The 17,064-nt window shown below is 35.1% G+C and overlaps 1 protein-coding gene across 1 annotated transcript; it reads left to right on the plus strand.

The window, feature by feature from the left end:
- The first annotated feature begins 61 nt into the window (after nucleotides 1–61).
- LOC127842749 (uncharacterized) lies at nucleotides 62–14,279 on the plus strand. Its single transcript, XM_052372455.1, has 2 exons — nucleotides 62–387; nucleotides 7,810–14,279. The coding sequence occupies exons 1-2, from the start codon at nucleotides 104–106 to the stop codon at nucleotides 8,108–8,110; spliced, it is 585 nt and encodes a 194-aa protein (XP_052228415.1). The 5' UTR covers nucleotides 62–103; the 3' UTR covers nucleotides 8,111–14,279.
- The last annotated feature ends 2,785 nt before the right edge of the window (nucleotides 14,280–17,064 follow it).

Consider the following 17,064-nt stretch of genomic DNA (forward strand, 5'->3'; position numbering starts at 1 on the left):
TATGTAGATTTTAAATCAGGGTACGTCTCTATTCCATTGGCAATCAAGCCAACCATTTCATGAAGCAAAATGTCGAACCCGAAGAACAATTTGGACAAATAAAATGAGTCGTCGCAGAATTTCCCGCGAAGTTGGTGTTGCCCTACTGGCAACTGCGATGCAAAAGAAGGGAATAAAACTTGTGGCAGTTGACTTTGACCAGACACTGATTAATTTCCATTCAGGTGGTGTATGGAAGGACAGTGTTGACAAACTTGTGCCGTCAGTGAGACAGTGCATTCGAGATTTAATCCAAACTTGCCTCGACCGTGATATTAATGTTTGCATTGTAACCTTTTTCATGCAGTCTTGGGTCATAAAAGAGCTGCTTCAAAAATTATTTCGCAGGTAAAGCCACATTTTTGCATGTTTGTTGCAAAAATTAAACTCCAATCTATTGACCCTCTGGGTCGCTGGGAGTTGCATCAGGTTCAGTCTTCGAATTACAGGGGTTTTTTACCTTATATAACGGACGCCGAATATCGGCGTCTTCCCCCATCAAACTAGGCTGGTTTTTTCCCCTTTCAGAACCAAAAATTCCCCCTGAAAAATAAACAAAAAAACATTTTATTATTTTTTTTAATAGAAAGATGTGTCTCATGATTATAATATCTCAATTCTATTTCAATTGAATCTTGCCAAACGTATTAAATTATGAAAAAAACAATGAATATAGTGCAAACATGTACAAATGTATTGTAATAATGAGAGAGTAAGTAAACAAATCCCCCAAAAAGGGAAACGCCGCGAAAATTCCCACGCGCACAATTTTTCCCCAAAGTGGAAAATCCCGCGAAAAATTTCCCCCACATAAGGGCTAAAGGCCCCTTCCCCCACAACCCAAAAAAAACCCTGAATTAGCCTATAAGCCCAAAGCCTGAGTCGATTGTTGGGCCGGTCGGTCGATCCTAAATGCTTATAAAATAGCCAGATTGGTCGATTAAATATTTGAGCATCATATCAATAACCTGATTTATTTGGTTTTTAAGAAGCACGTTTAAATTTGCTATTTAAATGCCTAAAATGACGTTATACGTTTGAAAGCATGCGGCCGCCATTTTTCTAAACTGTCGTGAAAACATCCGGTTATGTTGCTATTTAAAGTAATGATGCAATTGATGCCCAATCAAGATGAGGTTATTCAAACTGAACATGTGTAGATCACGTTCCGGGATGTTTGCGCATCGGGCACTTCGTAATGTTTTAAAATAATGACCAATCTAGAAGCGTATTTAATTTCAGAAGTGTTTTCCGAAAATGTATTTATAATTCATGAAAAATGGACAATTAAGTTTCAATAAAAATAAAAGAGTCTGTAAGGGATATTGTACGCATTGGGTTAAAACAAATTGTTCCTTATTACAGTTAGGTTTCCATGTGTTTTAATCAATTATTTTTGCGTATCAGAATAAGTTTTTTCAATGTATTATTAATAATTGTAGTTCTTTCGTTTATTCTGTAATCTCGTTCTGCTACGTGACCTATTTTGCTACTTATAATTTGTTTACAAATATACAATACTTTTCATGGTTGACACATGCTTATCAAAACATCGGGAGTAAATTAAAGAAGCAGACATTGTCACTTGGTAGATTGGGCAATTAACACACCCAGTGGCCTTTTGTTCTGAAGTCACATGCCGACAATTCAGAAATTCACCGGCGATTGTCCTAGTAATAATACGATAATAATCTGTTATTTTAATAGGCTGATGTATTTTTGAAGTTCTTGGGATATTTTTTAAACATGATAATAATTTGATTTGCTTTAAAATAAAACCAAACACCGGTCAAACTGATTAATGGAATCATTGAATGAGAACATGTGTAATAATAAAGTTACAATAAACAGCATAATTATCTGGTGCATTTTGTATAAAATGCATTTCAAAAAGAAACATTATACCCTTTATTACTGTAATCACATGCATCTGTTTTTACTAATGGAAGTAGATTTTCTGATTGTTAATAACTATTTTTGTGTTCCTAGCCAAAAAAGTCATAAAATTTAAATTGACCTCCTCGGGCTATTGAACATGTCTTCGGGCTATTAAAAATTCCATCTTATTAGCCCGAAGGGCTATTTGGCTAAAATATATAGCGTGAAGACTGATCAGGTTACAGCATATTTCATGTCCAGTCTCCTGCTTGGAGTCCAGGCCTCGCTTTAATTGGTAATATTAGCATCATAAACTATTTTGCATGAATAAACACAAACAGATCTTACATTATTATATACATATACCTCACTAATGCGCAAATTAATCATGTAATTCAAGAAAATTAAGTTTTTGCTATGGCAAAAGCCAAGTATACAGAATTTGAAAATACACTGTCAATTATCTCCGGAATCCCCAGTGAGATAGTTCTTTAATAAACCAATCGTTATACACCGACTTTCGTTTGAACCTTGATAGATCAAATCGTCAATTTTAAACTTGACTTTTGGTTTGATTACATTTTTTTATCAACTTTTTGTTTTGAGCATTTATTTGCAAACAGCACACAAATTGATATAGTCAAAAACAGGTATTGTGTTTGTTACGCTGTTTTAAGTTGATTGAATTCAATTTTATAGACAAACATGAGACTTATACTTTTTACAAATAATTTAGCTTAATCAGAAGAACTCTGAGCTGTACCTATGTACCCATAAAAAGTCAGAGCATTCAAAAAGAACTAGATTGCATGTTACGCCTCGTTTTTTTTTACAATAGTAAGAAACACAATATCATTATTGTCGTTTTTTTGTTGTGTTGAGTCGTGGTAACAGAGATCACATGAAATTAAATTATACAATGTTCTCTGAGAACATTTGATTTCATGTGATCTCTGTTACCAGAGACTCACATATAGCATAGTCTGGTTCATTATGAACTTTTATATAAATCAAATGATACAATGTTTGCACAATTAACGCAGCTCACCATTATTTTGCTGATCAAAAATGCCACAAAAATGTATAAATTTTGTAATTCATCATTTTTCCATACAAACATTATATCCTCCTTTAGATTGCTTCTAAGTAAGGCCTAAATTAAAATTAAGTTTGATTGGCCTTTACCGACCAACCCACTTTTTACCCTTTTTTTTAATTTTCGTTTTTTTTAGTCCATCAATAAAGAGCCGACTGCAATATTTATTTGTGCGCGTATTTATATCCCTTACCATTTTATCGCCTCTGTGGTTGGAATTTCATATGCCCCAGAATGCGCAGTAATGCAAGTGTCTATATAAACCGGCATCGCGATCGGTGAAAATGGTGTCTCCCAGAATGACATCGTACTTTACTATTGGTTCGCGAAAGTAGTCGGACATATACGAGTTTACGTTTGTTAAACACATATTGTTAACGTGATCCAAGATGGCGGACAATAAAAAGAAATGATGCTCAGCGAAAAGGAAAAATAATTATTAAATTAACAATGTCATATAATTAGTAAAGATTAATGAAAAGCGCGTGTCATTCTGTGATGGAGGATACGTTTTAGATAACAATAAAACTCTTTTTTGGAAATGTATATACTGAATGTCACAGAACAAGTGTTTGAAAATTGGAATGCAGTCTACTCGCAAAGAAAAATATATCTAACAGTTACAGGATTTCGTTTGAAAATGCAAAAAAAAGACAAACATGATTCGATTTACATGTATATATAAGTGGATCTGTGTTTAATCAGATTCATGCGCTTATTCTGCTTTATTATGTTTGCCACTCTATACAGTTTACTGTAATGGCATGTTAGTGAAATGGATATTTAAAGGTAAACATATGTAATATATTAATTTCTCTTAGCTAAAAACATTAACAACACTCAAGTATATTATGTTTAAAGCATACAAATATCCACAAACTAAAACTAACACGCTTAATTTATTTCCGCAAGTTTTCATGCTTATGTTTGCCCTTTTGTGAATTTACTTTGCCATGCCGAGACTAATGGCTCTATGCACTCCCCGGTCAAACACTTAAAATTGAGGCCTTTGAAAATTTCAACTGGCCTGAGAATTTTTTCTCCTGGTATGCAAGTCTGGCCTGTAAATTGTGACGGTCTTTTGCCATGACATCTGAATTTGATTTATTTCATTAAATTTCTACACTCATTCAATGCTTGTTGTATGCTAAAAGGAAAGGTTTAATTTTAAATTAAAAATAAAAGCAGTCCGACAGTTAAGTAATGAAAAATGCATTTGAGCAATTAACATTGAACACATATTTGATGTTATAACACACAAGCATGCATTTGATATCAATTTATACAAGAAAAAAGCAAACAAGATATGGTTAAGCTACATAGGGCTTTGTACAATGCAACAGTGCTTTAATAACAGTGTTTTAAATATTCATAGACTATAAGTGTATAAAAAATATAATTTTTCAAATATAACAAAATAGTTTTCCTACCTACCTACCCACCGGTAAAGTCTAGGGTCGGTAAAGGGCAAACCAACAATATTTTAATTGTGGCCTAACACATAATTGTTTATTTATGAATACTTTCCATATGGAATGTTTTTCATTAGAACTGCCCCCCCCCCTTGACACCCTTCAATTTCAGTTTAAAGGCTATTTATAATATGCAAATCTTGAAATCAGAACTCAACTCAAGAAGATCTACCCGGTATGCATTTAAGATGGCGGTGTGACTCTATCAACAGTCAGCACAATTGCTTATTTTGGTGTTAACAGACAATAAACATTTGAGGCAAAACATATAAAGACCAAAGGGTTGATAATTATGTTTATAATGATTCATGGTTATGTATTAAAAAAATATTTGAATTGTTATATTTTTATGAAAATAACCCACAAATCGACTATCTTATTGTATAGCATATTTATATTACAATAAACATGTTTTATTGTACTGGGTACCTTGCTTAAAAATTTTTTAAATAATTTTATAACAACAAGTATGGTAAGATGTTACAATATTTTTTAGCCAGCTTGCTGAGCCTTTTTAGCAAGTCCGGACTTAACCTCATTACTTATCAGCTTAAAGGTACCATAAATGTTCAACATGCCCTAATTTAAAGGCCAAGGCCATGTTAAGTGGGTAAAAATACCATTGTCAGATAACCATTGTATTAGCTATTCCTAATGAACCTTTGTGGCCGTATCGAATTTCATGAATGGTAAGCATCATCCCAGTTCACGCTCTTCCCCAGCCGAAATACAATAATACATAGGACTGCTGCCTTTGTCACAATAAATAATCTAAACACCAAAATGAACGTGCACGCTCTCTCTTATAACAAGATAATATAACCACACAACCCCGCTGGAAAAGAAAGAATGAAGCTTGAACATTGTCTCCACAAGAACGAATATATTCAGAAATTGTCTCCCCCTTTACGCCCAATGAAATAGTCGTTTCGGTCCAATCACACACACTCGGCCCATTTCTACTATGGTCAAGTAGTCTGGCCCTAACAACACCACACAACATCAGACAATAGCATAAGCACAACAGAGAGAGCCTGTGTGATATTATGATAAGACACATGTTGTTTGTTTTTTTTTATCGAGTGCTCCGGGATTGTCTCCCATATGGCCATCGCCCCCAGAAAGACGTGTTAGTTGTTTACGGGGGATAGTGCAAGATACAGAAGACACCACGTTCCAGAGGTGACCCTGGGTCTTTTAGTGCCTGGTGTATAGCACCTAGTACACTGCACCTCGGTTTAACGTCTCATGCGAAAGACGAGTTAGTAGGTTAGGTGCAGCGGGGGATCGAACCAGCGATCTCTGGATTGTGAAGCCAGTGTGTTACCACTAGACCACGGATCCGCTACTATAAGACACAAGGCAGCAGAGTAATATTTATACCGATACAAGCATCACGTTCTTATCACACCTCCACGAGGGACATTAAACGGGGATGCAGTGTATCGTTGCTGTACACTGGGCACTTAAAAGAACCAGGGGCGCATCTGGAATCAGGGTGTCTTCTGTATCCTGCTCTAACCCCCACTAACACCTCTCTTGGGGCGGTGAGCAATAAAACCACACACAAGTATAAGATATCAATAACAATGCCAATAACAATGAATAATATTAATCCTTGAGATAACAAGAATACTGCATAATAATAATAATAAGAGGCTAAACACATATACTCAAATAATGTTCTTCATACATCATATTCTATTATTTCATCTCTTAAAAACCTACCAGTTTAAATCAGTAAATAATAATATAAATGTAAAACAAACACTGTCTAGTTTGATGCTCGGCCTGGATGTTTGGGAGGCGGGTGGGAATGGGCAACGGCATCTCCGGATGGGGTTCTGTGAAACTCCATGGTCGACCATGGACTGATCTGTTGTCTGGGGCAGTGAGAGGGTGGATGAGGGTGTGTTGTCTCGAGAGGCTTCGGCGGTGGGAGCACAGGGCAGGGCAATGTGCAGGCGGGGTCTGACCCGCTTGGCGTGGGTGGGCTTGTGTGGGGGCGGGTTACTCTGCACACTGAGAACTGCTTTGAGAAGCTACTGTACTGCCTTCTACGACTGACTGAGAGATGCAAGTAACTCGACTAATCCTTCCACTTTCACTCCAGACAAATACACAACAACCACATACTATATACTCTACATTACCTTCCACAGATCACCACCACAAGACACAGACTTAACGCAACTGCATTTTATGACTAACGGACGCGAACAATTTGACCAACCCTTCGACTTCTGACCAAGCATGTACACATGACCCGCATGCAATACTTTTGGCTTACTTTCGCTAAAAATTATGTATTTTCTCCTGAAAGGTCACAGAGTTAGGTAGGGCTGAAAAGACCTTGTGAAGAGGCAAGTAGGACCTTAAAATAAGCACACACAGTGGGCAAAGTTAAGATATGGACATGGTACAGATGGTCATCTTTATCATCTATTTTGCTATCAATATGCCAAAAATAATGCCCATGTGGAGACGATTTATGACATGTGACCAGTGTGATTAGCCCAAATCATCTTTGGTTAAATCGGTGTGGTCATTTAATAAATAAACTAGCTCTTACAGGGGCCTTTTCACAGATTTCGGCATATTTTGAAGTTTGTCATTAAATGCTTTATAATGATAAATGTAAACATTGGATCTTAAAAGCTCCAGTAAAAAACCAAGAATAAAATTAAAAAAAGGAAAAAAAAGTAGCCGGTAACAGGGCTCGAACCAGTGACCCCCGGAGTCCTGGAATTAGTCTGAAGTAAAAACGCATTAGCCCTCTCGGCTATTCCGCCGGTTATGCGCAGTTTTAGTATTTTATACCTTATATAAGCAATCTTCGTAGTTTCGTAAATTTAAACGACAACAACAGAACTCTCCAAATTATTCAATCTTTTCGCGTTGCAACGCTTTATAACTTTTAGGTTTTCAAATCGTCAAATGATACATATAATGGCTATATTGGACTATGGTAAATGTTCAGTAATAGTGTTTCCTCACAAATATCATAACTAAAACAAAAATTTGCGAATCTGAAACAACTTTTTTCAATTTTGTCAATTTACCAAACCGAGAAAAGATCCCTTTAAAAACTTTAAATACCATTACTATTACTTTGTATACATTCCAAAATATTAAAACAAATACATGATGTTTTTTGTCATGTAAAATCCCCCATCAGTAGTTATGATCATTCAAATTGTGATTGGCTCTTTTTCGATACCAAAAAAATATGTGAATGTCACTGCAAATGCTTATGATAAGAAGCAATTTTTTGTTGTGATTTTAGCTGAGTAATCTTGGTCATATATATTGATATTATTTCAGGAATGCTGACCGTATTCTGGTTCAAGCTAACACAGCGTCCTTTCGTGAAAAGCACAGCAATGAATTTTTGGGCAAAGAGGCCCACATTGCATCTATTTTGACAGAATTGTACAAGAAGGAGCATCTCAAGATCCGCCCAGAACAAGTGATTCTGTTTGACGATGATAGGGAGAACACAGACACTGCCCTCAAGTTTGGTCACATGGCTTTCATGGTGCAGGATGATGTCTGCGAAGAACATTTTGAGGATTTCGCACGCATGTTAGAGTCAACTGATTTACGACGGTCTTGGGTGAAATAAAGATGATTTTTTTAAATGTTACTTTCATTTTTTTAGTTCTGTAATTGTTTTACAAGAATTTAACAATCTTTGCATAGATGTTCGATGCATAATAATGCTTAAGGGTAAGGATGTTTGTTATCGGTTTGCATAAACCTATCTAATTGTTATTATTTGAAACAAATTGACACTATCACAATAATTTTTGACCTTATGATCTCTGTATTACATTTCTGTATCTTTATTATTTTAAGTATGAAATGCATTAGAGAAGGTAGTATTATTATAAAATTTGTAAAACAAAAGACAAATCCAAGGTTTTATTTTACTTGTTACATAATGTCATTGGAATATTCTAATTTTAATTTTGTGTTTAGTCACGTTTAATTTGGGTGTTGTCATTGATTTTTCGAATGTTTCTTGCCATTTGTTGAACAGTTTTCCAGAACTGTTTACCAAATTATTATAGATATTATTGGCTTAAGCAATAGGAGCAGAGCATGTATAAGTGTAAAACACAACTTTGACTGTTATATTTATCTGGATGCATAACTAGAGAGCAAACTTTTGGTACAAGTATTAATAATCCTGTTCATTGATATTTATCTCTTGTAATCTGATAGATTAACATCTGCAAATGCACGTTAGACATTTTTGGACTTAAAGCTATGTGTCCGAAAGTTTTAATATTTTCAGCTGGAGATCTAAGGAAACCAGAGAAAAGAAATGAAAATAAAAGAATCATTTTTGACATTTATGGAAGTGCTTAACATAATCTCTTTTGCAAGTTGACAGCATTCCATGAATTGAGTGATTGGGTGATCTGATTTTCCTTATGTAAACAGATACTTATTTGGTTTTACAGTAGAGTGGACTTGCAATAAGTACACCGGCAAATACTCGTTAAAATATTATCACATTAAGTCATGAAAAATGAGAAGAAATGTTATTGTCACAGCCTTGGTATTCTTTGGCTTTAAGCAATACAAGTGAAGAACTTTGTTTAAGTCATTTGTGTTGAATTGTGTTCATTCAGTTTGAATTTTCACTGGATAGCATAGTAAGCAAAAAAACGTTTGTTTGTGTGTTTAAACTGTCTTATATATAGATTGCACCTGAACAACTTTGTTTGGTCATTACTTACATGAAGTGAAAACCAAGTTAAGAATGTTTTTTTTGAATTTGTGTGTGAAAATGCTTTGCTATATTTACACAGTGTTTACTACTTATTGTCTTTCATGTTTTACGCATGTATGATGTATATATCGAGTTATTCATCAACCATTATAAACTTAGATTATGATAATGAACCAATGATTTGTCCCATGATATTTCTTAATAAAATGTATTTCGTGTGTAATTGGCATTTTAAACATATGTGAACTGATGATCTTTTTTTTTAAATCTGGAAATCCGCAATTTGTATTAACATATTGTAAGCTAAACTGAGCACCACATGCTCATGGTGAGCTTTTAATATAGCCCTTTGCCTGCCCTTAGTCTTTTAGCATTTTAATTAGGAAACCTTTGTAGGCTACATTTTTTGTAAATCTTATTAAAACTTTGTCAGCACATTTTTTAAATGTTATCTCTGCCAAGTTCCATACTATGTCACTTGGGTAAAAAAAAGTTTACACAGTTAAATTAAAAAGAAACCTTGTGAAAACCCTAGAGGCCACATTTATTACCAATTCTTCATGCAAATAGGCCAAGTGTGTTGAAAAAGTAATTCACTTGGTCAATGGTCATGTTTAAGGGTAAAGTTACATCATTTATTGCCCAACCTTCTATAAACTCAGAACATTTTACCCAAAGGCAACATTTGAATCTCTGTCATGTGTGTCTCAAACATAATCATCATAATCATATCGCTGGTTAAGCGATAGAAGAACTTAGTAAAAACTCTGGAAGTTATGCTTGTGCAATTATCATTAAACCTGCTCTGTTTTTTGTTTCAACTAATTATTGCTCGTAAAAAGTAAGTTATGCCTGTATGGTTCCAGAACATTTGAAATCATGCTCACCATGAGGCAGGGCAGCTACAGTAAAACTATTTTATCACTCAAAATGTGCTAATAATATTAAACATTGCTTTTTGTTATGATTGCTGAGTTATTGTGGTTTGTTAAATTATTAAGCTGCTAAGTGTTAGGGCAGTTATATTTATAAGTCTATTGTTAAATCTTGTGAACACTACCTTCTATGGACAGTTTAGTTTCTTGTGGTCTCAGGAGAGACTTGTTATCCCCCGCCAAAGACGGAAGACTAAAGAATTGGCTTTGTCTGTCTGTCAGTCTGTCCTTCCATCTGCCACAAAACATTTTAGGGCTATATCTCATAAACAATATAAGCTATCAACATGAAACTTCATAGTAGTATAGATATCAATGTGAAGTACTATGCACATGAACCATAACCCTACACTTTCTTTAATAGGAGTTATTGCTCTTTGTTTTTTATTTGATGTAACTTTTCAGGGCTATATCTCAGATACCATGCAAGACTTCAACATGAAACTTCACTGATGTATTGATATAGAGAAGTGCCTTTCTTAACCCTTTCCGACTCAGAAGCAAACTGAAAATGGTTATGTGCAAACAGCATAAAACCACAACAGCCTGCCAGTAACTCTCAGTCTGTTCAGATTTTATGCCGCTTGCTGCTCATCAGCAGCTAAGGATTGGAAATGAAGCCTTTAAAACTTGAATCTAGTAAGAAAAGTATTTAATTAAATTTAACATTCTGAGGGACTACAAGTGTGTCAAAATATGTATCTATGTGGGAAAGGGTTAAATAAGAGTTATTGCCCTTTGTTGTTTTTGTTTGATGGAATTTTACAGAGATATATTTCAGATACGATACAACATTTCAACATGAAACTGCATGGGTTAATAGATTTCAACGATAAGAATTGCAATTCATAAAAACAATTACCCACCATTTTATTTTATTTGTTTATGATAATACTGTATATCAAGCGATTTGATTTTTGTAGATTATTGTTTGTTATTGGATGTTTGCTCAATGGTCTGTCTCGAACGTTGTGATGCATGATTTGTTATAATTGTTTCTCACACTTTCATTTCCGTTTGATGACCAACATTTCCCAGAAGACATTAATAAGTTTAGAAAATATCTATATTCTGTATATCATTAATTAATTTTTTTTCTGAAGTCGTGTGCCCTTTTAACCAAAGATGTGCTTTAATTTGAATATTGTTGGTGTACATTTGTTATTCACCGGTTTTTAGCTCGACTATTATATATGAAATATATATAGTGGAGCTATCCTACTCGCCCCGGCGTTTCCGTTAGCGTTAGCATGCAGATGTTAAAGTTTGCGCACTACCCCAAATATTTCCTATGTCCCTTGACATATTGCTCTCATATTTTGCATACTTGTTTACCAACATGACCCCAACCTATAAATAAGAGCAGACAACTGTATCAAGCATTTTGTAAGTATTATGGCCCTTTTTTCACTTAGAATATGCATATTTTTGATAATCTGTGTTAAAGTTTGCGTACCACCTCAAATATTTCCTATGTCCTTTGACATATTGCTTTCATATTTTGCATACTTCTTTACCAACATGACCCAATCTATAAACAAGAGCAGACAACTGTATCAAGCATTATGGCCCCTTTTATACTTAGATAATTGAACATTTGGTTAAGTTTTGTGTTTTGGTCCATTTTACTCCTAAAGTATCATAGCTATTGCTTTTTAGACTTTGGAAACTCGCTAACTATCGTAAGGGGACTGTACAGGGCAAGTTGCATAACTCTGGTTGGCTTTTTCACGAAATTATGGCCTTTTTTTGTCTGTGTAACTTTGAAAATTTTGTTAAATTTTATGTTTAGATCCACTTTACTTCTAAAGTATCAAGGCTATTGCTTTCAAACTTCAAATACTTTCTTGCTATCATGATGTTACTGTACCTGGCAAGTTGAGTTTGACCTTGACCTTTGAATGACCTTGACTCTGAAGGTCAAATTAATAAATTTTGCGTAAATTGCCATAACTTCTTCACTTATGATCACATTTGATTCATACTTTGACAAAACAACACTTACCTGTCATACCACAATGGACTCCATCCAAACCATCCCCTACGCCCCATCCCAGAATCCCCCACCCCAAAAAAACAAACAAAAAGTTTTTTTCTTTATTTAGAAAGATCATCTATTAAATTACCACACACCCACATTATACCCCCCTCTTCATGATGGCTTATGTTATACTGTCAAGCACTCGAATAGTCCAGCGTGCTGTCCTCTGACAGCTCGTGTTATATGACAAGACCATTTTGATATTGAACTCCTATTATTTACATACAAACCTGTCTGATCTGCTTGATATCTGAGATATTTAACACCTTACATGCTTTACAGGTAGGGCCGAGTTTCAAACCTGAAACTGCAATGTATGAATTTAGGGCTGTTTAATGTTTTTGCATAATTTTGATAGTTTATAATATTCAAACTTTTTCAACATGTTATTTGTTTGTATTTAATATTGCCTTTCAACCAGAATGCTCATTTAATAGTTGTTAAGCCAGTTAGGGGACTTTCAGCATATTTTTGTACCCATCAAATTTCATGTTCGGTCCCATCTTTTTGTGAATATTTACTAGGTGGAAATGTTAGCATCAATTGTTTATACTAACTTATTATGGTCAAAATGCAGTATTGTCTTATTGAACAAAGAAACAGTATAAAATACAACAAGTAAAGTAAAAAGTGTTTTCACAGAAGAACATGTCCTTTTATATGGATTTCTAGCAAGTTTTTTTTATATAAAATGCTACTGACTTCCTTGGTCACATTCATTTCAATTTATTAACTTTTTAGCTCACCTGATTGCTCAGGTGAGCTTTTGTGACCGGTCTTTGTCCGTCCGTCCTTCCATCGTCCACATTTGGTTTGTAAACACTCTAGATGCCACATTTCATGTCCGATCTTCATGAAACTTGGTCAGAAGATTTGTCCCAATGATATCTCGATCAAGTTCGAAACTGGGTCATGCTTGGTCAAAAACTAGGTCAAAAGGTTAAAAAAAACAAACAACCTTGTAAACACTGTAGAAGTCACATTTCATGCCCAATCTCCATGTGACTTTGTCAAAATGTTTGCCTTAATGATATGTTGGTCGAGTTCACAAGTGGTTCCGGTCCGTTGAAAAACATGGCGGCCAGTGGGCGGGGCAGTTTTCCTTATTTGGCTATAGAGAAACCTTGTAAACACTCTAGAAGTCACAATTTTTGCCCAATGATCATGAAAGTTGGTCAAAACATTGGTTTTATTGATATCTCGGACGAGTTTGAAAATGGTCCAGATCGGTGAAAAGACATGGCCGCCAGTGGGCTTGCATTTTTCTCTATATGTTTATAGTGAAAACATGTGAACACTCTAGAAGTCACATTTATGGCCAAATTTTCATGAAATTTGGTCAGAACATTTGTTTCCTTGATATGAGAGTTGAGTTTGAAAATGGTTCCGGTCAGTTGAATTACACGGCTGCCAGGGGGGTGGGGCAGTTTTCCTTATTTGGCTATAGAGAAACCTTGTAAACACTCTAGAAGTCACAATTTTTGCCCAATGATCATGAAAGTTGGTCAAAACATTGGTTTTATTGATATCTCGGACGAGTTTGAAAATGGTCCAGATCGGTGAAAAGACATGGCTGCCAGTGGGCTTGCATTTTTCTCTATATGTATATAGTGAAAACATGTGAACACTCTAGAAGTCACATTTATGGCCAAATTTTCATGAAATTTGGTCAGAACATTTGTTTCCTTGATATGAGAGTTGAGTTTGAAAATGGTTCCGGTCAGTTGAATTACACGGCTGCCAGGGGGGTGGGGCAGTTTTCCTTATTTGGCTATAGAGAAACCTTGTAAACACTCTAGAAGTCACAATTATTTCCCAATCATCAAGAAAGTTGGTCAAAACATTGGTTTTATTGATATCTCGGACGAGTTCGAAAATGGTCCAGATCGGTGAAAAACATGGCCGCCAGTGGGCGGGGAATTTTTCTCTATATGTATATAGTGAAAACATGTGAACACTCTAGAAGTCACATTTTTGGCCTAATTTTCATGAAATTTGGTCAGAACATTTGTTTCTTTGATATGAGAGTTGCGTTAGAAAATGGTTCCGGTCAGTTGAATAACATGGCTGCCGGGGGGGGGGGGGGTGGGGGCAGTTTTCCTAATTTGGCTATAGAGAAACCATGTAAACACTCTAGAAGTCACAATTTTTGCACGATCATTATGAAAGTTGGTCAAAACATTGGTTTTATTGATATCTCGGAGGAGTTCGAAAATGATCCAGATCGGTGAAAAAACATGGCCGCCAGTGGACGGGGCATTTTTCTCTATATGTACATAGTGAAAACATGTGAACACTCTAGAAGTCACATTTTTGGCCCAATTTTCATGAAATTTGGTCAGAACATTTGTTTCCTTAATATGAGAGTTGAGTTTGAAAATGGTTCCGGTCAGTTAAATAACATGGCTGCAGGGGGGGGGGGGGGGGGGGGGCAGTTTTCCTTATTTGGCTATAGAGAAACCTTGAATGTAGTAGATACTTGTTAGTAGTTTCATTTCATCGTGCCTCAAAAAGTTGTAACTCTCTTGCTCTGGTATCTTTCCTACCATTGATTAATTAAATGAAAATTAAATTGAATGCGTTTGAATTCCCTTTTATTATTGTTTAATTTGAGTTACCATGCTATGAGGTTAATTTTTATTTACAATTAAATGTAACATGAATATTGCTGGGCCAAGTGTGAGGTTGAGCGCTCTAAAACCGGTTTAAACCCCCAATGCTTTGCATTGACCGTTCCAAGGCGGTGACCCCAGCTTTATTCTTATTTGTGTTTATGTTGTTTTGTATTGTGCTGTTTTGTACTGTTTGGGCAATTGGTCACTTGCCTTAAATAAAGGACCAACTGATTGTTTATGATAATAATTCAATACTGCTCCAGCAGCTGGAGTTTCACTTCTTTATATTGTAAACACTCTAGAAGTCACAATTTTTGCCCAATCATCATGAAAGTTAGTCAAAACATTGGTTTTATTGATATCTCGAACGAGTTGAAAATAGTCCAGACCGGTGAAAAAACATGGTCGCCAGTGGGCGGGGCAATTTTCTCTATATGTACATAGTGAAAACATGTGAACACTCTAGAAGTCCCATTTTTGGCCCAATTTTCATGAAATTTGGTCAGAACATTTGTTTCCTTGAAATGAGAGTTGAGTTTGAAAATGGTTCCGGTCAGTTGAATAACATGGCAGCCGGGGTGGGGGGCAGTTTTCTTATATTTATATATTAAAAAAAGCTTGTGAACACTCTAGAAGTCACAATTTTTGCCCAATCACATGAAACTTGGTACAAAGATTGGTTTTATATATATCACATAATTAATGCCATAATTATTGCCCTTACATTGTCCAAATTTTCATTATATTATATAAAATCCTTGTAAACACTCTAGAGGTCACAATTTTGTTTCAGATTTTATGAATCTTGGTCATAATATTTATTTTTGTAAGCAAAGTTTGATGTTTGGGAAGGGAGGGGGGTCAACTCAAAATATAGGTCACCAGGTCAAATCTTACAAAAACAAAAACACTCCATATGCGAGAGTTTTGGTTCAATAATGATGAAACTTGACCAGGATGTTTGTCTGGACAATATCTAGGTCAAGTTTGACGTTTGGTAAAGATTGAATGAACCGACTCTTCTGAAGTGAGCGAACTAGGGCCATCTTGGCCCTCTTGTTTGTATCATGTTGTTAAGATATATCAACCTTAAATAAATACAAAATATGGCCTTGAAAATCTTGCAAGTAGCCATTAATAGTACTTGAATTTCGAATATTGACTTAAGTATGAACCCTGATTACAATGTTGTGGAAACAGTGGTAACATTTTTCTGTCATTACTCCCTTTTTTTGAAATTTAGAATATACATGTACCTTTACCACATGTTCTTTATCATGTTTAATAAATTATAACTACTACTGGCTCAAGAAATACTTAACACATTAGAAAATTACATTGCTTGTCTAAAATAACTTATTCAAGATCATTATAGTTCTAATATCGAACAAAAATGAATAAGAAACACAATTGTGTTTATGTAAAACCTCTGATACCATGGAAGAAATGATGTTGGAGAGGACCCATTGATAGGTGGTAGAAAGTCATTCTGTTTTGTTTTTCTCATTGTGTTCACTAGTCGGTCAATTATTATTTACTGCCTTCTGTGATTTCAGTGAAGTTCTGGTTGTGTAATAGATTTTTTTTTCATTTTGTGCTGAAATGATTGATGTTAATAAATTTACTTTCCATTAGCAATGTTTTAAATAAATGCTCAAAGGTTTCTCATTTACAATGGTTGTTGCAGAAGTTTGTTGATGTTTCGATATAAGTTTGAAATAAACAAATTAGATTTGTATAGAACAGTTATTCATCTATTTTAGAACATACACTGAAAGATTCATTGAAAATTTATTTGTTTACATAAGCAGCTCATTAGCCTTAAATGGCACTTCCCGCAATGAGTATGGTTTTTGTGATGCGGACAGTAAAAACTTCTTCAATCTTCATCCACTGACTGAGGATATTTACCCCAAGGAACATCCTAACAATAATTGGGCCAGATAGGGGCCCTCCAGGAACACCCTAACAACAATGGGGCCAGATAGGGGCTGTCAGGAGGATGTCTCGCACTCTGAAATCAGAGCATCGTTAATAGAGCTTTGGGTCAATTATAAGGCATAGACAACAAAGAAAAAGTTGTGCATTTGTTTGTTTAACCCTTTCAGTGCGGGAACCGAATTTTGAAGGCCTTTGCAAACAGTTTGGATCCAGATGAGACGCCACAGATCGTGGCGTCTCATCTGGATCCAAACTGTTTGCTATTCTGATAGTATTTTTTGAAAAAAAAATCAAAGAAATTCTTAT

Source organism: Dreissena polymorpha, chromosome 1 (assembly GCF_020536995.1).
Source record: "Dreissena polymorpha isolate Duluth1 chromosome 1, UMN_Dpol_1.0, whole genome shotgun sequence".
Lineage (NCBI taxonomy): Eukaryota > Metazoa > Mollusca > Bivalvia > Myida > Dreissenidae > Dreissena > Dreissena polymorpha.